The sequence below is a fragment of the Paroedura picta genome, chromosome 2, assembly GCF_049243985.1.
Source record: "Paroedura picta isolate Pp20150507F chromosome 2, Ppicta_v3.0, whole genome shotgun sequence".
In the NCBI taxonomy this organism is placed as follows: Eukaryota; Metazoa; Chordata; class Lepidosauria; order Squamata; family Gekkonidae; genus Paroedura; species Paroedura picta.
Genome location: NC_135370.1, coordinates 28,292,829 through 28,317,364, shown reverse-complemented (window position 1 = coordinate 28,317,364; position 24,536 = coordinate 28,292,829). Strand labels below are relative to the sequence as shown.

The 24,536-nt window shown below is 54.6% G+C and overlaps 1 protein-coding gene across 1 annotated transcript; it reads right to left on the bottom strand.

Annotated features, from left to right (window-relative positions):
- Positions 1-1,180: 1,180 nt before the first annotated feature.
- On the bottom strand, positions 1,181-24,138 carry LOC143828398 (maestro heat-like repeat family member 5). Its single transcript, XM_077318823.1, has 19 exons — positions 23,733-24,138; positions 23,411-23,502; positions 21,942-22,091; positions 20,406-20,519; positions 19,866-19,945; positions 18,552-18,687; positions 16,619-16,714; positions 15,444-15,548; positions 14,810-14,945; positions 13,134-13,252; positions 11,562-11,711; positions 10,614-10,768; positions 10,121-10,268; positions 7,907-8,085; positions 6,905-7,042; positions 6,355-6,469; positions 4,576-4,719; positions 2,603-2,779; positions 1,181-2,312 (listed from the first exon to the last, which is right to left on the bottom strand). The coding sequence occupies exons 1-19, from the start codon at positions 24,136-24,138 to the stop codon at positions 2,232-2,234; spliced, it is 2,721 nt and encodes a 906-aa protein (XP_077174938.1). The 3' UTR covers positions 1,181-2,231.
- Positions 24,139-24,536: the final 398 nt, after the last annotated feature.

The window sequence follows — 24,536 nt, the reverse complement described above, 5'->3', positions numbered from 1 at the left end:
AACCACCACTGAGAGGGGATTGGTGGCTTACAATGATTGACAACCTGAGGAGCAGGAAGAAACCTGCAGGTTGTACACACTTCCGACTTCTCCGCCACCTTGTTGGGAAGGGAAAAGCCATGATGAGATGGCAGAATAATGCGGGAGGGGTCTCCCATCAGCAAGCGGTCAAGTGTGCAGTTTACAATAGCACTTTTACAAGCAGGAGGTGGCATGAATTGTCCACCTCTATGCAGAAATGGTCATGGTTTGGGTCTTGCTTCTGCCCGCCAGCCTTGGAGGGCACCTGATACTTCTCACTTGGGTGGACAAGGGCTGCCATCACAGGAAGTGTCTGGCTTGAAGTGGGCACCTGGGGACCCTACCTGAAGCTCTTCTGCCCTCAAACTACATCCTTTCCTTAGTCTCCTTTGGGTTGTTCCTCCCACCTAAGCTGCTTCTTTTGGGAAGCCACAACTGTCTCAGAGGAACTCATGATATTTACGGCAGAGGTCTCCAACCCCCGGTCCGTGGCCCGGTACCAGGCCGTTAAGGCCATGGTACCGGGCCGCCAGCGGCCGCGCCTGCCTTCCCCTCCCCCTGCAGCGAAAGGGGGGGAAGAGGCAGGTGCGGCCGCTGGCATGGCAGCGACGCAAACGCGCACGCGCGGAGCTGCCGTGCGTGGTTGTTTGCGCCCCTGCTGCCGAAAACGCACACGTGTGGCTGTTCTGCACATGGGCGTTAGCGCCACCTAGTGGTGAAAACGCACATGCGCGGCAACTGCGCATGTGCGTTTACATGTAGCTGCTGTGGCCGGGCCGCCGGCTCTCTCCCACCCTCGGAGGCGGTCCCCGACTGCAAGGCGTGGTGTTGGGGGCATGCAAACATACTTTTACAGCCCTGCTATGGAAGAATGGCTCACTGGTCTCCTAGCTAACCGGGGGAGGGGGAACCAGTCAAGTTCTGTCCAGCACCGGAAGCTAAAGAGGGTCAACCCCGGTTAGTCCATGGATGGGAGACCTCTGAGGAAATCCAGCGTTGCAGACCAGAACCAATGGGATGAAATAAATTCAAAAGAAATTCCGTCCAAACATCCGGAAGAAGTTTCTGACAGTGAGAGCGGTTCCTCAGTGGAACAGGCTTTAGAATTCATTTCATCCCATTGATTCTGTTACTAGAAGGTGGTAATCGTCTTCTCTCCAGGCGAAACAGACCAAGCACACATGTTAAGTGTGGCAGGGCCCCCTGCCTCATTGACAGGCACACTGTCTTCTATAACCAATGGCACCACACACTAGTCTAGGCTTAAGCTAAAGCCAAGACAACACTGCTAGGGTCGGCCAAGCCAGGCCAGACTCCATCTCTGCCTTAAGTTTGGAATGACAGCCTTTGCCTGACCCAGAGGTGCCTCTGGACTCAAGCTTGCATCAGCTTACCCCCCCTCCCCATTGTATTTCTAAGCGAGTGGACTGGCTTCCTCCTGTTTGCCTAAGGGCTCATAGGAAAATCCTTTGTCTTGCAACATTTTTCACACTTGGCCCCTCTGCCAGGGGAAATCTCCTCCCCACATCCTGCCAGCTAGACCTGATGGCTCTCTTCCTCAGAGCCATTAATACCTTTATCCAAATCCATTTACGGCCATCACCCCCCCACTTGGCCAGGTATTGTCCTAATCTCTGGGGACCCTGGAAACTTCCAGCACATGCTTACCTGAGCCTTGTAACATAGCCCCCTTCCCAAAATCCTATAAAAACTGTGGCTTCACACAGCCACTCTGAGTGTCTTCCAACCCGGGACCTCCCACGCTGGTTCGTGCTCCTTCCTCTGACCCACCACTCCTCGGACAGGTAACTATCAAGCCTTCCACTCTTCCTCCCCCTTCTCTATATGTCTGCTTGTATGTGTGTTAGCTATTTGTGTGTACTTTTGTTATTTTCCTTTCAATAAAAGCTTATATTAATATTTTACCTTTAAATCTGTGTTTGCCTTGAGTTCCCACAGGCGTAATAAGCCCTCGTAGACATAGGTAACGATCCGATAACGCTAAGTTACCCCCCTCTCGCAGCATTTGAGCTAATATTCCCCACAAGCTCAAAGATACGTGTTTTAGGACACGTGTTCAGCAATTTGGGTAACACACAGACCGTCCCAAAATGGCTTTCTGTCCCCCTGCTCACGTCTCTGGTGACAGGATCTGCTAGCTGGATCAGCAGGGGCACCTGGCTACGGAAGATTACCTCCTTGACGGAGTGTCAGTTGCCATCTGACACGGCCACCCCATTCATTAAAGTCTCAACGAGCTCCTTGGAAATTCTTCTCAATTCGTCATCCTCCTAAAACGAATGGGAACCCAGTCAGTCAATCCCAAATTCCGGGGGCCTTGATGGGAGGTGGGGGGGGGGGAGGTGGTGGCTAAATCAATCAAGTGGCCATCTAATGCTTTGGAGCAAATGCACCCTTCCTTCTTGGGACCCCTCAGTTCAGCGCATCAGGCTTCTGACAATCTCTGGGGATGAATTTGGGGCCGAAGGAAAGAGCGAAGAACAAGAAGAGTTGGTTTTTATACAATAGGACAACGGTACGGAGGGGGCAACGGTACGGTCTTGCCTGCTTGCTGCCTTACATCATGGAAATACTGGAGCATTGTTTGGATCAGTTGGACGCAAAGGGAGGTGTATTTTTTCATTTCGATTCTATCGAACACCGACTGCAGGGTTTTGATGGTCTCCTTCACTATCCTTTTGTCCATGCTGACAGCGCTAGTCGTGAGAGGAGTCAGGAGGGCCTCCAGAGACTCGTCCTGAAGGGAGGAAATGAGGGATGAGACCAGGTGGCCACACCGAGGGTGAGACACGCTCAGGCCTTTCTTCCGGGCTCCCTGCGCAGGCACATGGCCTGTGCCGCCAACCGAGAGCAGGACTCATTCTGCCTCTGACTTTTCTCTCCTGACAGAATGTTGCCCCTCGCGGTCCAAAGAGAGCGCGCGTGACCAAGGGAGGGATGCAGCTGATGGTGAGCTCAGAGAGACCTCCTTTCAATCAGCTGGCGGGAATTCTTCCTTCCTCCCAGGCAAGGTTGTCCAGTCCCAGGCTGGGAAATTCCCGGAGCTTTGGGGAGGGCACTTTGTTAGGGAAGAGCTTGGGCAGCCAACCACAGGGCATAGGGCCCGAGGCCTTCCTAAAAACCTAAGAAGGGCGCTGCTGGGTCAGACCAGTGGCCCATCTAGCCCAGCACCCTGCCTCACACAGTCCCCCTGGAGGGCCAAGAACAGGGCAGAGAGGGCGAGGCCTTCCTGAGAGCATCGGAAGAGCCCTGCTGGATCGTCTATCATAGAATCATAGAAGAGTTGGAAGGGGCCATACAGGCCATCTAGTCCAACCCCCTGCTCAACGCAGGATCAGTCCTAAGCATCCTAAAGCACCCAAGAAAAGTGTGTATCCAGCCTTTGCTTGAAGACTGCCAGTGAGGGGGAGCTCACCACCTCCTTAGGCAGCCTATTCCACTGCTGAACTACTCTGACTGTGAAAACCTTTTTCCTGATACCTAGCCTATATCGTTGTACTTGAGGTTTAAACGCATTACTGCATGTCCTCTCCTCTGCAGCCAGCAGAAACAGCATCCTGCCCTCCTCCAAGTGGCAACCTTTCAAATACTTAAAGAGGGCTATCATGTCCCCTCTCAACTTCCTTTTCTCCAGGCTGAACATTCCCAAGTCCCTCAACCTATCTTCATAGGGCTTGGTCCCTTGGCCCCAGATCATCCTCGTCGCTCTACTCTGTACCCTTTCAATTTTATCTACGTCCTTCTTGGAGCGAGGCCTCCAGAACTGCACACAGTACTCCAGGTGTGGTCTGACCAGTGCCGTATACAATGGGACTATGACATCTAGTGATGTTGATGTGATGCCCCTGTTGATACAGCCCAAAAGGGCATTTGACTTTTTTACCGCTGCATCACACTGCCTGCTCATGTTTAGTTTACAATCCACAAGTACTCTAAGGTCTCGTTCACACACAGTGTTACCTAGAAGCGTATCCCCCATCCAGTAGGCATGCTTTGCATTTTTCTGACCCAGATGCAGAACTTTACACTTATCTTTATTAAATTGCATCTTGTTCTCATTTGCCCATTTCCCCATTGTGTTCAGATCTCGTTGAACTCTGTCTCTATCTTCTATCACACCATCCGGTCTCACACAGGGGCCAACCAGTTCTTCAGGATGACCAGCAACAGGGAGTAGAGCCTGAGGCCTTCCTCTAAGGTTGCCTCCTGGCTCTGGGATTCAGAGGTGGACTGTCTCTGGATGTGGAGGTTCCCCTCAGTCCCCATGGCTAGTAGCCAGTGAGAGACTTGTCCTCCGTTCATCGGTCTAGTCCCCTTTTCAAGCTGCCTGTTCCTTGGCCATCCCAACGTCCTCTGGCAGCAAATCCCACCTTTTCATCTCTCTCTCTCTCTCTCTCTGCGCAAAGGAGTCTTTCCCAAGGAAGTCCTTTCCCAAATCTGTTCCTCCCCAGGCTCCACCCCCCAGAGCTCCAGGCTCTTCTCGATCCAGAGCTGGCCATCCTATGGGACCGCTCCCCGCGGGCATCCTCTTACTTCCAGGTTGTGTTGCAGCAGGTGTCCCAGGCCTCGGATACCGAACAGCTGCATTTGTGGACACGGTTGGTCCATCCATTCTCTGAGGACGTCCAGGATGTCCTGCTTCACAAACCTCAGTCCGATGTCTCTGTGGAACAGGAGCTGAGGCACAAGACCCCCGTCGTGAGCAAGGGCAAACAGGACCACCCCCCTCCTGATGCCCAGGCCACAGAGGAAGATCCGTTCCCCTCTAGGAGGTGGACTCTCTATGGATTACGTGGGCTCCTTGGACTGAGATCACGGCCCCTCCACGATACTGGCTCGGGGCACTTGACCACAGGTCACAACAGGAAAGCACGACTCATTAAAACAATCCTCCCAATGGTCAAATGCAAGGGGTTGCGAGGTCACTTAGAAAGCTCACGACAGATGTTGCACTGTGTGTCTGCAGTGCTTGGGGGACGACAATGGCGAGGGGAGAGAAGGCCCAGGAAACAGCCCACAGGGCTTCCAGCTGCCTGCCACGGGGGAGGAAACGGCTGGGGATGGGGGGTGCTTTGGGGGACAAGGCCATGGAGTCTGCCCATCAAAGCTGGGGGAACAGAACTGTGCTGCCTGGAGAGGAGGGGTCTTTCCAGGCCCCCCCCCCCCCCCCGTCCGAGGCACTCCAGCCCTTCGAGCAGATCGGCCCCCCGAGCGCTTCGGCCCTTAGAGCACATCGGCCCCTAGAGCGTCTTGGTCGTTCCAGTGGTTCATAGAATGCACAGCACACTGTTTTGCAAGAGCCTTTGCGCTGCATAGATGTTTTTAGTTCCTTGGCTTTGTAAAAAAATTGTGCACAATAAAAGTAATATGAAAGTCCTTACACCCTTGAAGGTCCTAACTGTCACCCGTTGGGTTTTTAGGGTTCCACTTCCGGGTCCCCCCCCTTTTGTTTTTTGTTCCATGTTGTAAAAAACACATTTTGGGGGAAAGGGGAAGGGAGCAGAGCATGATGGGAGGCTGCCTCCGTGGGACTCTTGAATTCCAGCCTGGGAAAGGAGGGGAGAAAAGCCCAGATGCGGAGAGGCGAGAGTCGACTCTCAGCCTCCCAAGGAAATCCAAGGGGAGGCTCAGACAAGGTAGGCCTCCTCACGTGGAAACCGTCGTGGTCCTTGCCCCGGACCTTGGAATGACCTCAGCGACCCCCGAAGTCCTCCACCTCCTGGGGGGGGGGGCGGGAGATCTCCTGCTTTCCCTCCAGGCCGCAGAGACCCATTCCCCTGGTGAAATGGGCAGCTCTGGAAGGTCGACGGGGTGGCAGGACACTCTCTCCCCAGCAGCACCCCCCAGCCTCTGCCCCCCGGTCTCCAGGGATCTCTGGGCAATCCTCCCGACAACCCTCACCCTCCCCACCGCCGGGAAGGGAGCTCCAGCAAGCCCGATCCCATCCGATCTCCGGAGACAAGCCAATGCCCTGGCCAGTCTCTGGAGGGGAGGCCTCCAAGGGGTTGGGGGGCAGTTCCTCCCAGGAACACGAGGGGTCAGGATGCAGAGCCAGGAAAGGGCCAACCACCTGCCCACGCCCCTGGCCTGGCTGCCAGACAGCCCCCAGTTCTGCTGGCTACGCCACACACCCCGGATGAGAAACAGCAAGAGAGCCGGGAATGGGACAGAGTCTTGGTGCCCCCAGGGAGAGCTCCTTGTGGTCCTGCCTGGCTGGGAACGGGTTCAAGGAGGTCAAGAGTCCAGTAGGCCACGATCCACGGATTGACCCAGCACAAGTGTCTGCATGTGTCCCGGTCATCCAGGGCTCACCTCGGTGAAAAAAGCCATTCCAACTGTCCTCTCCTTCAGCTCGTGATGGTACACATACGCGTTGGCCAGTTTGAAGGTCATCACCATGTGCGCTTTGTTGAACTTGAACAGCTCCCTGTGTGGGGAAAACACGAAATCCCCAAAGGGTCAGCGACTCCGAAGTTTCAAAGTCAGGAACGGCTGGGCCCTGCTACCCCTGTGGCGGCTGCAGCGCATGCGGCATCCCCCAATCTGTCTCAGGAGGCTGCAGAGTGAGCCCCACCGAAAGTGCTGTCTTTTAGGAAGCAGCATCTAATGGACAACGGGGATGCCAGACCCCAGGTAGGAGCTGGGGCTCCCCCGTTCCACAGCTCCTCTCCAGGGGACGGAGATCTGTCCCCCTAGAGAAAAGGGCTGCTAGGGAGGGAGGACTCCCTCGCCCTCTCCTCCACTCAGGTCCCCCCTGCCCCCAATCCCACCGATTCTCTGCTCCACCGCCAAAGGCTCTCTAGTGAGGCAGCTGGCTCCTTCTGGCCGGCCGGCCCGTCCCTCTTGGCCTGCCTCTTCTTACCTGACGAGCTCAAAAACCCCTTCGAAGAAAGTACCCGGCTGCTGCAGTTTGTCCCAGGTGCCTTGTATCGTCAGTATGTTGTACACCCTGCAGAAGCCCATGCATGCGATGAGGTTCTTCAGGGCCTGGACGCCAGAGCTGAACGGAGCAAAGGAGAAGGTGTCCCCAGAAGCCGTTTTGCCCAGCCGGACTGCTTCTAAGGACAGGGGTGGCCCCTGCTGGCAGGCGCTCATGGGAACTGTAGTCCAAGTCCATCTGGCCATTTTATCTATGGCCATCTGGAGAGCCACACTTTGCATGTCTATTGCTTGGGTTTTGCTGCTAGCCTAGCCTTGCCTGGCCTGGCCAAATCAGGGGTATGGCCACTGTGGAGGGCACAGACACACCTCAGAGCCCTCCAAGGGCAAGTGACTGATGGGGACCCCCGGAAGGGGCTTCCAAGACCAATGGAAGGCAGAGGTGGGTGGCCATTGCCTTCCTCTGCAGACCTTTTGTGGTCATCCTTTCTGTTGGCAGAGTTTATAGATGCCCTGGCTGCTGGAAGAATAAATAGCTTATTGAGAAAAGAAGCAGCTTTGTGAAGAAGAGAGGAGAGAGATGGTCCTAACAGTCTAACTGACTAATAGTTTTCTTCCCAAAGCAATTGGGAGCAAGTGTGCTCAAAGGAGCAGGAGCCAATGAGGACACGGGCAGAGTGTTTGGAAAAGACCAGGACATTCCTAAAATACACGTGCTACTTCACTCCTCCGGCGCAGACAGGATCCAGGAGGACAAAGTCTGAATCCCATGTTGTGAAATCTCAGTGGATGTCCATGGGCCCATCGCATGCTCTCCACCTAGCCTACCTCATAGGGTTGTTGTGAGGATAAAATGGAGGAGGGGAAAAGACGTAAGCTGCCATTGTGGGGGGAAGCGAGTAGCTTGTAGCTGAAGGACAGGTGAGATCCGTCCCTGTCTCATGGGAGAGCAGAACCGGGCCCATCTCCGATCTTGGCTTCTTACCTCACTACTCCGGATGGTTCTGAGGCCTCAGAATAATTGGACCTCCTGGATCCTTTCCTGCTCGATCCCAGTGAGTAACTGATTTGAGTCACCAGCGCTATCAGCAGGTGTGGGAATTTTTCCCGGACAACTTCAGCCGCGTTGGGCAGGGTCAGGATCCAGCGCAAGGCATTGGTGGCCTGGGGGGAGGAGAAGGAGGAATGAATTCAATAGAGGCAACCAAGAACCAGAGAACCTGCCAGGCAGCCCCTCCTGCGGACCCTGCGCAGAGACCAGGGGCTGAGTTCCAGACCACAGAGACCAGTTCCCCCGGAGACAAGGGCTACTCTGCAGGTCTGGCATTAGGCACCATCCCTCCACCACAACTACAAGGCAGAAGACTCAGGAGGGGAAAACCTGCGTCTAAAACAGGACAATTTTAGATGCAATCAACAAACTTGCTCTCTTTTTCTGAATTTGGTTTTGGCTGTAGCGACACCCAAAACAATGGTTTCTGCCAAAAAGCTTTCAGCAGCTATGGTCGAAGCAAATTTCTTTTTACAATTTCCAGGAACAAAGGCTTACGGGTAACAATTCTCCTTGGCTGCTGATGTCACCTTCACTTGGGAAGCCTTTATCGATTTTGCAGCATCAATTATTTTTCTGGATGGATGCTTGCCTCTTTTTTCCAGTTAAGAGAACAACGTCCTCTTAGAATTTTGAGAATCTTTAAGAGTTCATTGACTTACAGATAACAGTAAGGGGCTTTATGCACCGGGATCTTTGTAGCAAATTGGTCACTGAATGAAAAATCGCCATTTAAAATAGTGGAATTCGTCGTTATGCATACCTGCCTTTGTAGTGGAATCCAGTTGCGTTTTGTAGCGTTTCCCACAGGCTTCAGGTCTCGGCAGAAATCGCTAGAAAGGAAGCGCTATTGCCAAGCTCGTCCCGCCCCTGGCCGTCAAGCAGCCAATGGGCAGCCGTTAGCATGCTCCCAAACAGCCCCTTTCCCTTTAAGAAAGGTTTTTTTTTAAAAAAAACAGACCCATTGCAACGAATCTGTGTAGATTCGTTGCAACGGAGAGACCCATCCAGCTGCCTAGTGTGTTTGAGCTGTCATTTGATCGTTTGATCGTTGCCACGCTCCCTCCGAGTGAAAAAAAAAATCCCCCCCCCCTCTCACGGGCCCGATTTTCGGCTGAATGAATGTGTAAAAAATAAAGGGAAAATACATCAGCAAACGGGCTTTTCTGTGGTTTGTGCTTAGTGACTAAAGGGGAGGGACTGAAGCCAGGGAAGCCTCTAAACAGAAAGAGGCTCGCTGGTGCGTTTATCCCCGCTCGCTCGGAGAAAAAAAAATGGCGATCGCTTCGCCGGAAGATCAGAGAAGAGAGCCAGGGGGAGGGACTTTGTAGAAACCGCAACAATGTTAACGCACAGGTCTTTTTCGCTAGTGTTGCAGATTGGTTGCAGGAGTGTATCGCTTTCCGGAGGGTGAATCCACTTTTGGGGATTTCCCTGAAAGCGTTACAAGGAAGCGCTTTTTGCAGATTGGTTTCAGGTGTGTGGCAGATTGTCGACGACGTTGTGCAAAACAGCAAATCAGTAGCGTTTTCAATTGGCAACCATTGTGCTATTTTGAAGGCGTGCAAAAAGCCCCTAAGTGTCAAAATGTCTTGTACAAAACGAAATGGACTCTTTAATACTTATGGATTCATATTCATTCAAGTGCGTAGCCGTGTCAGTCTGAAGTAGCACAACAAAAGTTGAGTCCAACAGCACCTTTAAAGGCAGCAAAGATTACAGATAACTTAGCTGAACAAGAATCACAAGCAACAACAATCATAACAACCAGGGAGATGGTATGATGAATGCATTTTTACACTAGAATCATGACTTATAAGCCCCCTGTTACTCGTAAAATACTGCAAAGCGCTTTTCTGCTCAACTGATGGAAGCGGCCTGGCAGAAACGACCGTTTTGCATGTCACCGCAAGGAAAAGGCAATGAAGAAAAAGACGGCAAGCAAGTGGGCTTACGGCTTCTCAAACTGTCCTGTTTTAGACACAGCTTTTCCTGTGGTGTGGGAATTCTGTCCCCCCCTCTGAGATCCCTCCTCCCACCTCCAAAACATTTCCTGCCCAGCCTCCCCGGCCCTGGATGGCCAGGCTCTTCCCAACCCGGAGCTGGCGGCCCAAAGGGACCCAGAGCAGTCCTGGTGGGGCTTTGTACCGCCAGAGGCAGGAGGGACTTGCTGTTGCGCCTCCCAGAGTTTTCCGAGCGGGGGTCTTCGCCCTGCAGGCATTTCAGCAGCGGCCTCAGGAGCCTGGTGTTGGAATAGGGATCGGAAACCAGGGCTTTCCACACCTCCTTGGCATTGCTGCGGTTTTAAAAACAGAGCAAGAAAGGAAACTCAGGCTTTGGCTCACACTCCCACTGGCGGCCCCAACTGCAGGCCTTCCGTCCCATGGTGAGATCTCTGGGTCAGGGGGGCAGCTGCCGCCAAAGCCCCATCTCCCCACCCACCCTGCCAAGCCGACTGGACCTCCCACGGCCCCTCAGGGAAGCCCCCTCTAGCCCCGCCCGCTTCCCGAAAGCACTTGGCAGGTGTCAGGCCAAAGATCAGGGCGTGGGCACCGCATTGGGGAGCCCTGCTCTGCTGTGTTTCTCCCCAAACATCACCCAAACCTCCCCACAACCCACCCTCAACAGCTGCCCCACCTACCCATCACAGCCCACGGAGACTTCCAGCAGGCAGTCCACCACTCCGCCGACACGCCTGCATGCCAGGGAGCAGATGGCCCTCTTGGCCTCCTGCTTGGTGAAGGCATCCCGGATGTTGGGGAGGCGGCTGTATATCTCCCTGACAGTCAAGGGCAGCTGCAGGACGGAAAGGGGACCATGAAGGCAACAACCTGCCTGCCCTCTCACCCCTGCCTTGCCACCAGCCAGTTTTCAGTTAGAGTCGGAAGATCCATTGCTTGGGGCCAGAGAGACCGTCTGGAACCTGCAAAAACCTAGCGGCCCCTTCAAGGACATCTATTCTCCTATTTATGGGTAGGCATTTGTGGACTGTGCTCCCTGAGAGAGCCAGCGTGGCTGAGAGTGGCGGACTGCAATCTGGAGGAGCCTATTAGAATCCACGCCTCCACATGCAGCTATCTGGGGGACCTTGGGCTAGTCCCAGTTCTTTTGGGGCTGTTCTCGCACAGCAGTTTCCCTTAGAGCTCTCTCAGCCCCACCTACCTCTGGGGTGGGGAGAGGGAGGAAAAGGTATTTGTAAGCCACTTTCGGATTCCTTTGAGTAGTGAAAAGCGGGTTTCAGAAATCCAGCTCTTCTTTACTGATACAGCGGTTCTAACGGAGCAGTCATATCGGGGCTCTCTCAGCCTCGCCTCCCTCACAGGGAGTCTGTTGTGGGGAGAGGAAAGGGAAGGCGAGTGGAAGCCGCTTTGAGACCCCTTTGTGTAGAGAAAAGCGGCATATAAGAACCAACTCTTCCTCCTCCTCCTCCTCCTCGATAACTCTCCTTTCTTATTCATAGGGACTCCAAATTCAGCGCAGGGCAGCTTCCCGGGCTGATATGGGAAGGAGGCAGGACCCCCCCTTTCTGCCCCCCTGTCCACAACTACCAGACAAGCTCCCCCCCCCCCAATTTCCTCTTGTTCCTCACATCTTCCACATCCGTCCCGCACTCTTCCAGGAAGGATCTCAGCAGCATTGATGCAGCCTGAGAGATGAGTCTGTCTCCGTGAATCAGGTTGCTGGTGGTTTTGAGAACCAGTTCTGTGAGCTGACCGGGGCTGAGGTGCTCCCCGAAAGCCTGACACAGAGAGAAAGCAGAACGAGGGTTTTCCTTGGACCTGCTGCTCACCCCGGCTGTTCATGGCGACACCGAGCGGGAAGGAGAACTGCAAGAGCAACGAGACCAAGCAGGAGCCCTGCAGCACCCTGAGGGGGAACTAACTTTGGTCCAGCCGTCCTGGACAAGAGAGGATTTTGCCAGAGGCCCACTGGCCTTTGCAGGAGCCACCCACAGATAAAGGGGGGCAGATTCACATAGTTGCCTCTCCAGTATAGCAGCTTCAATATGTGATCTGAATCTGAGATTCCGGTCCAGTAACTGGCTCTCTCTCACATATCCAATAAGCTGTGACTCTTGAAGTCTCCAGGGAAGGCCAGACTGGCTCTCCAGATGTCCATGGACTACAACTCCCATGAACCCCTGCGCGGGAATTTCAGTCCATGGACATCTGGAGAGCCACAGTTTGGCCACGCCATAGACCCAGAAAATCTGGTTCATTCCTAAGGTACTACTGGACTTGAATCGACCTCTTCTACAGCAGAACAACATGGCAACGCTCCTGGAATGATCGGAACAGCCAAATCTGAAGGTTTTTCAGGGCTGTAGCATGGAGGTCCCTAGGAATGAATGACCTCCAAAATTCCTATAGTAATAGTAGGCAGGAGTTCTGGCCCTGCTGGTGGACCTCCCGAAAGCCCCTGGGTTCTGGCCCCTGTGAGACCCCGAGTGTTGGACTGACTCGTCCCCTGGCCTGATCCAACAAGGGCTTCTCTTTTGTTATTCCCGGCCGCGGCTAGCCTGGTCTCATGAGACCTCGGAAACTCCAGAGGGTCCGCTTTGGCTAACACGTGGATGGGAGACCACAAAGAAGAATTCCAGGGTGGCGAAGCAGAGGCGGGGAAACTACCTGTGAATTTTGGGCTCTGGAAATCCTGTGGGGGGCCAAAAGCTGGCTACACAAACTGCACCTTCAAAGAATCCACCTGGACATTCAAACTGCGCATGTCTGGGGGAAGTTCCTCTAGCACTCTCTTCCAGAGATGGACTTTTCCCAGACATGCTCAGTGTGAATGGCTTCCCATGGGTGTCCTGCTAAAAACGCAGCCCAGGAAGTTTCCAGACCCAAAGGGAAACCTGCCACGTGGCCTTCTGGAGTGTGGTTTTAGGGGGACACCCATGGGAGTCAACTGGAAAGATGGCGGGAGAAGAAAAGGCCTGGGAGGGAGACTATTTTTAGGAGGATTCTATTAGTATTATTAAATGTATAGTCTGCCTTCCTCCTGGGACTCAAGGCGGATGACATGATCACACCCCATAAAAGCCCAGCCCCATTAAAGCCCAAGGTGGCTAAAAAGACCCTCCTACCACCCCACAGTCATCAAACCAAGGGTTCGCCCGAGAGGACAGAGGACTCTGACCTTCGGCGGTCTCGGGAAGTACCTGGGCCACTTTAGAGGCGTCGTTATGAAAGACGGAAGGGCCGGAAATGAAAAGGTCTTCTCGCTCCCATTTCACAATATTCCCCTTCTTGTTCTTGGGTCTCTTGTCCATCTCCTTAACTAATCAGAATGTTTCGGGAGGGAAAAGTCAGCGTTAGTTTCTTCCCCATCCGCCGGCTGTTCCCCACTTCAGGCAGCCCGCCTGGGCCCCATCTGCACACGCTAGATCAGTGGTCCCCAACCTTTTTATCACCGGGGACCACTCAACGCCGGGGACCACTCACCGGGGACCACTCAACGCCTTTTACTGAGGCCCGGTGGGGGGGGGGTAGTTTACTCTACTCTCAACCACTGCCCTAACGCTCTCTGATCGCTATGGTAATGTTTAAACATCCCTTCAAAATAAGATACAGACACGCCACAACAATGAACATAAGGAACATTTTCTTTTCATGGAAATTTAACTCATGACAATGTCAAATCAATGGTTACCCTGAGCTTGCTTCTCTGCAACGAGATAGTCCCATCTGGGAGTGTTGGGAGACAATGACACCCAAAGTGTGTTGTAATGTAAAGGGCCGGGGGGGGGGATGAAGTAAAGGGCCGGGGGGGGGGGGGAGAAGGTATCCTTCAGGGCCCACCTCCAATTAGTTGAAGGACCACATGTGGTCCGCAGCCCACGGGTTGGGGATCACTACGCTAGATGATGCGCTTTCAATGCCCTTTCGAAGAATCCAGCTGCAAAAGCGCACTGAAAGTGCATTATCCAGTGTGTGCAGAATGGGCCACTGGTCCCTACTGCCGCTTTTGCATTATATCTTGCCGTTTCCACACTGTGGGTGCCCTGAGGAGGGGGGGGAGACCCTACCTTAGAAAAGTTTAGGAAGCCCTGAAAGGCCAATTTATTTCCTCGGGGAGGGGGTTAATGGGATATAAATAGCAGGTATTTGGGGATTTGGGACTTTACTTGGTTGGGTTTCAGTTGTGAAGAACACCCCCGAAGGCAGAGATGGAATTCAGTGAGATCTGAACATGCTGGAAAGACACTTCAGGGAAGCAGGGTGTGTGAATGAGATCTTGGGGCACTTGGGGACGGGAAGCTAAAGGCGAGCAGACAGGGTGATGCGGCGGTAAAGGAGGCAAAGGCAGCCTTGGGCTGTATGAAAAGAGGCATCCCATCAAAATCGTAGGATGTCCGAGTCCCACCGTACATCCCACATTGCTTAGACTGCTCCTGGAATCCCATGTCCAGTTCTGGAGGCCCCACTCCAGAAAGGACGTGGACAAAATGGAGACGGTGAAGAGGAGATGGCCAAGCCAAGTGAGGAAAGGTCTGGGGAAGAGGAGGTGGAGAGGGGACAGGACGGCTCGCTTAAAGTATCTCAAAGGTTGTCATTTGGAGGAGGGCAGGGAACAGTTGATGGCAGAGGATAGGACCCACAGTCATAGATTTAAACTATGGGTAGAAAGGTACAGGCTACAGATCAGGGAATCTTTCTTTACAGTCTGAGTACTTCTACTGAGTACTACTACTGAGTCCTCATTTTAATAGTGCTGCGATCCCCCCCCTCCCCCGAGTCTGTCAGGAGAGGACGGAATCAGCAGTTCAACAGTAAACAAATAAATAAAGGTGAGCTTTGAGCTGGTGGTTTTCAGATTTCCCAGCATGCCCCTCACCCATTTGGCTCATGGTCAGGTGGTGGAGGTGGTACATCGCTTGGGCCGCCTGCAGGCCGATCTCCTTCACGCTGTCCATGGTCCGCATGCCCAACACCGCCACCAGCTGGCCAAGCAAGGAAAACTCCTGCGAGACCTGAAAGGGAGAGGGAGGTGGGAAGGGGCCCCCAGGAAGCCTGCCGTGCTTTCCTCCTGCAGGGCCCCAGGCTGCCTCACTGGCCCAGAGAGAAGACTCGCCCCCCCCCCACTTTCCCCTCAAAGGGGAAACACCCTGGACCCCCACTTCTTCCCCTGCAGCTGACGGGCTGCATTTGCACTGGGAGGCATCACTGCTGCAGCAGCCCCTGAAACACTCAACAGCGTTGCTGTCAGGTCAGGAGGTTTCATGAGACGCTGCTTGTTTGTTCAGAGGTCTTGCACAACCAGTGGGGGTCCCTCTAGTCCAGCCTCCTGTCTCACGCGGGGCCGCCAGTTCCTGGGGCAGGCCCGCAACAGAGCCCAGAGGCTGTGGCCTCCACAAGAACATCAGGAGAGCCCTGCTGGAGCTGCTTCGGGGGATCCAACAAGATGCCCGGCATTTCGGTCACGGGATGTGCCCCTTGGGACGGGCTCTTCCGCTCCCAAGGATGCTCACGTCAAAATCGAGGTGTTCGGCGGCAAACTTCAGCACATGGCTGGTGCTCCTCACGGCTCTTTCCCGCTCGTGGGGCATCTCCGATTCCATCCAGCCGTTGGTGTGCTGTGAAGAAAGAGCACACTGGAGACAGAGAGCAAAACCAGACCCAGCAAAGTCTCCGTTCCAGGACCACTCCCAGAATGGCCCGTTGGGAAAGGACAAGGTTTGAGCCCAGTGGCACCCTGAAGACGCACAGAGAGAATTCGGGGGGTCTAAAGGGGAAGGATGGCTCCTCGCCAGAGAGCAGAGATGAATCCCCCTGGCAAAAACAACGGGTGTTTGGCGTGGGCTCCATCCACGGCATCGTACCCCTCGGAGGTCCCCGCCCTGCCCAGCTCTCCCCTCCCATGGAGTGGTCTTCCTTTCTCGATGGGCTGGTCCTCTCCCCACTGGAGAGCTGGCTTGTTCCTCGCTGTGGGCAGGCCGTGCTGCGGGGGCCCCTGAGCGCCCTCCCCCCTAGAGAAGGCTTCCTCAGCCCGGGTTTCCTGGAACAGCCCTGGAAGGGTTCTCTGCAGGGGTGGGAGGGGATGGGTCTTGTACACATATTTCCTCCAGTGATATGACCGCAGAGGGTCATGCCAGTCTGCTCCCCCCTCCCAAAACGGCCAGTGATGGGCCCGGAGGGGGCGGGGAGGGGTGGGCCCCCGAGTGGGCGTGTCCACAGCTCTGCTTCCCAACCGTATTCTGCACGATCGCACCCCTCCTGGGGTTGGTCGAAGCCCCAAGGATGTTTCAGGGCTTTGTCCAGGGTTAGAAAGTAGAGAACGGCTGATCTAGAGCTTCTCTCCTGACCTCCAGGGAGCAGAGAACAGCTCACCCCAAGAAAACAGCCACTTTGGGCGGTGGCCTTGATGGATGCTCCTCTCCTTGGGCTCTGCCCAGGGAAATCCCAAGTCGGCCACCTAAGCAGCTCCCTAAAGGCCATGCATGCCTGCTCTATGCCATGGAATAGAGGCTTTAAGCTGGGCCTGCATTGAGCAGGGGGCTGGACTAGACGCTGGTCCGGCCCCTTCCCACTCTACGGTTCGATCCTGGATTAAGCAGGGGCTTGGACTATATGGCCTGGGTGGCCCCTTCCCACTCTAGGATACTATGCTTTTATTAGGCCTTAGAGGAGTTACTAGTTCCCTTACTATCAATATTTCTTGAAGTCCATCCATGTTGGGCACCTCGGACAGGAGGCTGGTGAGCACTGAATTGCACGCGCTCATCGTCTGCTCGTAGAAGTCCTAAAGGGAGAGAAGACAACGCCGTTAGCATGAGCCAAGGCACGGAGAAGGTCAGTCTGCCAGACGTGGCCAGGGCTGGGGAAAGCAGGGCTTCTATTCCAGTGGAATATCCAGACGCGTTTGCAAGCAGGACAGGCCCAAGGGTGAGCCTCCGGGACACAGCTCTCACGTGCCAAATGGCCGCCATTCCTGAGGCTGCGTTTATAAAAAGCAAACGGGTGGCATTGCAGAAAGAGGAGTGTGGGGAGAACAGGGACCTCAGTGGGGCCCAAGGCCACCCAGTCCCCCCTCCAAAGCCGCCCTTTCCTCCAGGGGCACTGATCTCTGCCGTCTGGAGATGTGGTGCAATTCTGGGGGATCCCCAGGCCCCACTTGGAGGCTGGCATACTCTCTGCTAGCCCTAAAGGGAGAGAGAAAAGGAGAGGGGAGGGGACAATAAAAGGAGAATAACCAGGCAACAATGTGTGGGGTCCAAGAAGATGGCTACGTAGATACCGTTGAGAAACCAGAGAGAAAGACCCTGTTCCTCTTTCCAGAGAGAGGGCAGGGGATGGGTCCACTTTGCCACCCCCTGGGGCCCCGATCCTCGGGGCCTGGTCAGGGGAGAGTTCTTGGCATTGGGAAGAAGGGTGCAGGGACAGATTGGCAGCTTCGACTGAGCCCTTTCCCACCAGTCCCACTGGGCTGAGAATGAGTTCCTGCCAAATGGCCATTGGCCCCAGGTTGCAAAAACAGTCCCCCTTGGGGCCAGCCATTCCAGGGAGAGGGTGGGAGAATCGAGAAACAGCAGCTGGGATGTTTGCTTGGGGGAGGTGTGAAATTCGAGGAGGGGAACAATGATGTCCAAAAGAACAAGCAGCTTTCAAAGGGGAGGAGATCAATTCATGGAGGAGAAGTCTGTCAATGGCTGCGAGCTATTGTGACTAAAGGGATCCTCCCCATTCAGGGGCACTAATCCTCTGAATCCCAGGGTCAGGAGGCAAACTCAGGCGCAGGCCTGGTCCTTGCCGCTGGCCCTCCCACCGGAGGAGCTGGTGGGCCGCTGGGTGAGCCAGGATGCTGGACTGGATGGGCCACTGGCCTGATCCAGGAGGGCTCTGCTCATGTTTTGACGAGTCAGCAGCTAAAACAGTAGAAAGAAGATGCAGCAGGACAGGAGAAAGTTGAGGGACAAAATCCAGGATAATGTGGCGACCCTCTGCTGATGGTTGCCAACTCCAGAGGGGGAAAGTCCTGGGGATCCCCTTCCAAAACCTCACCCCCACCCCCCCAGGCTCCACCTCCAAACCTATACAAAATTCCCAATCCATAAATTGGCAACGCTGGATTTGACTGTGACTCTCTCTTCTGCAATACTGAGGCCGTTTTGCCAGCAACAAAGTCTCAGATCCAGATGTTCGACTGCAGGCCGACGCGGCCCCCCTATCAAGCAGGGCTCCTCGCCCTTCCTAAGCCCGTGGGCACCTCTGGAATCCTTCCCCAAGAGCATGGGCTCAGCCACAGCATGGCTGCCTCAGGGGGCGGAGCCAGGCACAAAAAGGCAGGGAATGAGGTTAGGCATCTCTAAGAAGAAGCCAACCAGCATCTTGGGCTGAGGGGGAGGTTGCTGCTGAAGCGACTTTTTAAGAAGTCTGCGCAACCTACCAAATTCCCAGGGGGAAAAACCACGCTGGGGGTCCGTGCTCTGAAACCACAGGCATGGGTCAGGCGATCCCTTGTGTCCAATTGCAAGGAGATGAGTCCCATCCCACCTGCCTTGTCTCTGAATCTGAACTTAGTTCCTGGCCAAGACACCATGTTTTTCAGTTTTGACCCCTGGACAGGGAGGGGGAGGCACCTGAGTTTCCGTTGGGTACGTAGAGCTGCCTGCTTTCAGCTTGGTCATTTTGAGAGCTGGTAAAGAATACACCTTCTTGATGGTCTTGCTCACTAAGTTGGATCTGACCTCACAGTCCAGCACAGGCTTCAGGAGACTGCAAATAAAACAGACAGTGGTGGAGGTGGGGGTGGAGAAACATTAGGACCCCACCACCCCGCCAAGGATGCACACACCTTCCCCCTACAGTCGATTCAACAGGATCAGCTCTGAATGTTTTATTCTCAAACAGCAGAGCAGATGCCAAGTCTGAGGGGTCCCAGTTAAAGACAAGAAGAAGAAGTAGAGATGATTTTAAATATCCACGAACCCAAGGAGTCCCGAAGTGGGACCCTTCCCTTCCTCTCCCACAACAGACACCCTGGGAGGTTGGTGAGGCTGAGAGTCCTCTGACAGGACTGCTCTGCGGAAACAGCCCTAAGAGAACTGTGTTGGAATGGCAATCAGCAAGTAATTTGGGGAAGTCAGCCCTGTGGGGATGTTGTTCAGCAGTGTAAGCAGCTCACTAGTGACATCTAATGAACACTGTGAGGTTGCAGGGAATTCTGAGCCATGTGCTCTGTTTAATCTGAGCTACCCCACCCACTTCCTCCTTTTTGAGGAAGAGAAGGTCAGCGTGCTTTGCAGAAGCAAGCAAGGAGCATCCATGAAGGATCTGCTGATGTGAGGCAGCCATAGAGGCAACTACTGTTTGCAACTACTCAGAAGAAGAAGAAGAAGAAGAAGAAGAAGAAGAAGAAGAAGAAGAAGAAGAAGAAGGGAATGTTTGAATCCCCAAAACCACCACTGAGAGGGGATTGGTGGCTTACAATGATTGACAACCTGAGGAGCAGGAAGAAACCTGCAGGTTGGACACACTTCCGGCTTCTCCGCCACCTTGTCGGGAAGGGAAAAGCCATGATGAGATGGCAGAATAATGCGGGAGGGGTCTCCCATCAGCAAGCGGTCAAGTGTGCGGTTTACAATCGCACTTTTACAAGCAGGAGGTGGCACGAATTGTCCCCCTCTATGCAGAAATGGTCATGGTTTGGGTCTTGCTTCTGCCCGCCAGCCTCGGAGGGCACCTGATACTTCTCACTTGGGTGGACAAGGGCTGCCATCACAGGAAGTGTCTGGCTTGAAGCTCTTCTGCCCTCAAACTACATCCTTTCCTTAGTCTCCTTTGGGTTGTTCCTCCCCCCTTCTCTTCACAACGGATGCCTGGCATTTCTCCGGCTGCAAGGCACCAGGAGCCTGGCCAGGAGAGCTAAGGAGGAGGAAACCTTGGGTACATACGTAAGGGAGCCAATGGTGGTCAGAGCAAGGTGGAGGATCGGGAAGCACACTGACTCCTGGGGCTCTTCTTCGATCATTTCCTGCAGTGGAAAAACACACAGACAGAGGGTCACTTCCAAGTGATGCTTTTAGGCAGGGGTGGCCCAACTGTGGCTCTCCAGATGTCCATGGACTACAATTCTGGAAAGGTTCCCTCAGAGGATGCCAGACAAAGCCTGGGATTCCGCTCCAGTCCCTCCACTCCCCAGATCCTGCCCTCCGCAGGCCCCATTCCCATTTCTCCACACAGAGGTGGCAGCCCTGGCCAGACGACGGCCGCCCCTTTCCGCAGGGGACTCCACTTGGGGACTCCACAGGGGACTCCACTTGAGTCGCTACGATGCAGAGAAGTCTGTGAGGGTCCGGGCCAGTGGAACGGAGGTCCCAGGAGCCTCCACTGGCAGCCTCGGGACCCCAAGGCCGCACCCCAAGCACGTCCCAAGCTTGAGACTCGCTCCCCCAGAAGCCCCCTCCCTGCTTTCCCCCTCCACTTTGACTTACTATTATGCATTGGAGCAATTCAGATTTGTGGGGGCAATCTTGCCTCCGGCTCCCCTGGAGGGCTCTGCTGATCAGGTTGATAGATTTTAGGAATGCTGTTTTAAGTGGTTGATTCTGGACGGAGGAGAAAGAAGCAGGGTGCAGAGAGGTTAGACCACCTTCCAGGAGTGGGTGCTGGGGAGAGGCGCCCAGCTGGAGGGAGACGGGAATCCCAGCGTCCTTCACGCAGGCAATCCCAGGAGCTGGCTGGGACGTTCCCCTCTTTTTTACAATTGAGAAACCCCTGAAACATTCTTTAGGCTTCAAGAAACTCCCAAATTTATTTATTTTTTTTTTGTGGGGGGGGGGGTTGGCATGACCATTTCTGGTCGTATCACCTGATAAAAGTTTAACAACTGAAAAAATAGATATACAAAATGAACCCCCAGCAATTTGGGAAACCCTTCCAGGACCACCAGGAAAGTCTTCACCAGGGGAACGACCCAGAGTTTATACGGAGACCAATCTCAGCTAGAATGGCCAGACCCTCCAGTGGAAGGGGGGTCCCTCGCCACCAGGCCCCACTGGCCAACACCAATGATCTGACTAGGAGGGGGACCTTACCCAGAAAAGACTGGGGTCCGGTCAATATTGCAGCAGTGCATCTATGTCACTACCCAAAGAGACCTCATCCCGTTGGGGACGGCACATCCGGTGTGACCCGGAAGTGACGCCATGAGGTCAGTGGTGGTAAGGTGACACTCTGGCTTTCGGACGAAAGCTTTAGGGTAGAAGTCAAATGGACCACACAGTCTTTGCCCAAAGACCAGAGCGTTGCCCTGCCATCGCTGCAGGACTCTTCCGGGTCACCTCGGAAGGGATGGAGAGACGCTTCTCCAGACGTGTGGGCTCTCCCTCCTGGGAGGGAAACGGAAGCAGATTACCGGATTATCGCTCGGGGATCCTGTAGGTCATCCTGCATACTGCAGGGGGGTGGACTGGGTGGTCTTTAGGCCCCCTTCCAGGTATATCATTCCACAGTTTCTTTTTCCCATGGAGTCAGAAACAATTATGGGGCCACCTTTGCGTGTGTGTTTGGGGAAATAATACACCCACAAGGCCCATTATTTTTGCACCCGAATTCTTAGCAACGCAGCATGATGTGAAAGGGTTAAGGTAGGGTTGCCAGCTCCAGGTTGAGAAATTCCTGGAGATTTGGGGGGCGGAGTCTGGGGAGGGCAGGTGTTGCAGGGGAGGGGCCAGAATGTCACTGAATCTGCCTTTTGAAGCAGCCATTTTCTCCAGGGGATTCAAGAGATTCGGGAAGGAGAAGTATATCAGTGGCCAGTAACCCTGGTGACTGGGGGAACCTCCACAGTCAGAAGCAGTCAATCTCTGGAGCACAGAGTGAGGAGGTCACAAGAGGGGAAGGTCTTGGCCTCTCTGCCTTGTGGTTGGCCCTCCAGAAGAACCGGCTGCCCTCTGGGTATGACAAGATTCTGGAATAGAGGGACCCCTGGCCAGATCCAGCTGGGCTCTCCGGATGTTTCCCAGTACCTTGTAGCCCGCACGGAACTGTCTAAGCAGCTCCGAGATGAGGAACTCGATCAGCAGGTGCAGGTCTTCTGTATTGGCCCCAGCGGCCGCATGCCTGTAGGACTCGATCCATGCGATGCAATCCTGAATGGGAACCCGGCCCTGCAGATCCTGGAGGTGAAGGGGAAGAAAGGGAAACCATTCAGCCGTATATCGAGCACAGCACAGTTCGAATCAGCCTCTGGACACCCTCAGCTCCTGAGAGTGTTCAGGAGAAAGGCAAGAAGATGAAAATGTCAAGGAAAGGCCTTAAAAGAGCCAGATTTCTGCCTGGTGGAAAGCACAGCCAACCCAGGGCCAGGGTTTGCCAAGGCAAGAGGGGGAGAGAGGTGGCTGACCATTGCTGGCCTATGTCTAGCGGCCCTGAATGTCCGTGGAGGTCGCCCACCCAAGGACTCACCAAGGCCAGCCCGGCTTAGCTGCTGAGATCTGAGCAGACGGACCTAGCCAGGTGACCCTGTTGAGACACAACTAATTGGCTCAGTGGACTTCGTGTTCCTTTGGGCTCTTTTAGCCTCATGTCCCTCACAGGGTGTCTCTTGTGGGGAGAGGAAAGGGAAGGCGACTGGAAGCCGCTTTGAGACTCCTTCGGGTAGAGAAAAGCGGCATAGAAGAACCAACTCTTCTTCTTCTTCTTAAGGAATCTCAGGGCTCTCTCAGCCTCCCCTCCCTCACAGGGTGTCTGTTGTGGGGAGAGGAAAGGGAAGGCGACTGGAAGCCGCTTTGAGACTCCTTCGGGTAGAGAAAAGCGGCATAGAAGAACCAACTCTTTTATCCACATATTAAGCTTAAAGATGTAGAAAAACAGGAGACGGGGACCATATTTTTTGATACAATGCTGCCCACTGAGAAATATCTTCAGCCTAGGGTTCTTTTGGGGCTCCAGCTGAATTCAGAATAGATTCAGCTGGGGAAAGGCTTTTGTGTTTTGGGGCTCTTCCCTCCATGAAGAAGAAGAGTTGGTCCTTCTATGCTGCTTTTCTCTCCGCAAAGGAGTGTCAGAGCAGCTTCCAACCTCTTTCCCCTCTTCTCCCCAAAACAGGCACCCTGTGAGGGAGGTGGGGCTGAGAGAGCTCTGGGAGAGACTGATCGGTGAGAACAGCACTATCAGAGCTGCAACTAGTCCAAGGTCACTCAGCTCAGTCCCAGCTCACCCGATTAGAAGCCGCTGGTCTTACGCGCTCCACCAAGCTGGCTCCCCCACTCCAGCCAGCCGCATGATCCCTCTTCCCCGCTGAACCTTTTTCTTTGCCGCTCTTCCCTTTCCCCGTTTCTCTTCGCTCTGGCTGGACGTGTGTCACAGTTCTCTATTTGGGGGCTTTAATGCCTAAGGCTCGAACTTGGCAGCACTTAGGGAGGCCGAGCGGTGGGGGGTCAGCTCCGGCAAGCGAGACAAATCAACGGAGAAAGAAATGGTTCTGCAACTGTACCTCCAATGTCTTCTTCTCCAGAGTAAGAGACCTCCTGGCTTGCATCTGATTCCCATCGTCTCTGAGCACCATCAGGATTTCTCTCAGGGGGCCTGTGAGGGAAGGGAGGCCGAGAGAGCGCTTTGAGGCGACTAGCCCGAGGTCACCCAGCTGGCTGCATGTGGAGGAGGAGGGGGAGCGGGGGATCAAACCCGCTTCTCCAGATGACAGGCCGCTGCCCTTGACCGCACCCCCACGCTGGCTCTCGGCAGCCTCTGCCCAAGCACGCCACTGCCCTGAGACCACCCCAGACCAGCTGGCGACTCCTGGGCCCGGCCGGTACCTGGCAGCGCTGCAGAGATTCCCAGAGCTTGCGAGGCTCTCCTGCTCCCTGCGGTGGCGGTGGTGCTGTTCCTGACGGCCGTCACAGGCAGCTTTGGCCATGGGGTGGCCTCCTTGGTCGTATCTGCCTGGCTTGTCCCAGCGGTGGTTTGGGGCAGTCGGCGCTGCGGCAGGAGGGGCAGCATGAGAGGAGGCGTCGGTGTCGGCTTCTGGTCCTCGGAGGACGCTGCCGGCTTGGTCAGAGGCGGGAGGTGCTCGGCATTCCTCCGGCCAGCTGGCTCTTGAGATCTGGCTTGGTGAGGGAGGCTTCGGCCTTGCCGATGGTCGGTTTTCTCACCCGAGGTGTTTGCATCGTTCTCAAGGCTCCTCCTTTTGAGCAGTTTGTCCTTTCTAGACACGGAACTCATCCTGCAATGGAGACATTTAGGGACTTTTTCCAAACTAACCAAACACAGTCAAGGAGACACGGGAGTTTACTCCATCCTCGTTTCCCTCTCTTGATTGGCCTGCTGCTTTAGGATTTTGCCTCCGTTCGGCATGTTTGCTCCCCCTAGAGGCTGATTCAATCTTACATCAGTTTATGCCTGGCATACTGTGAGTTCCCCTGAGCTGTAGGAAGGGGCAGCACATAAAAGGGATTATTATGAGCGATGTGGAACATCTAATGGAAAGGGAAGTCTAGGGACATGACGTCCATAGTCCTGCCCCCGGGGACCTCGGCAGTAGAAGGACCGCGGCAGTGGCGCCTGAACACTGAGGTGCACTCATTGCTCTGGGGTCGTGGCTGCCGCTGCCAGTCCTCTGA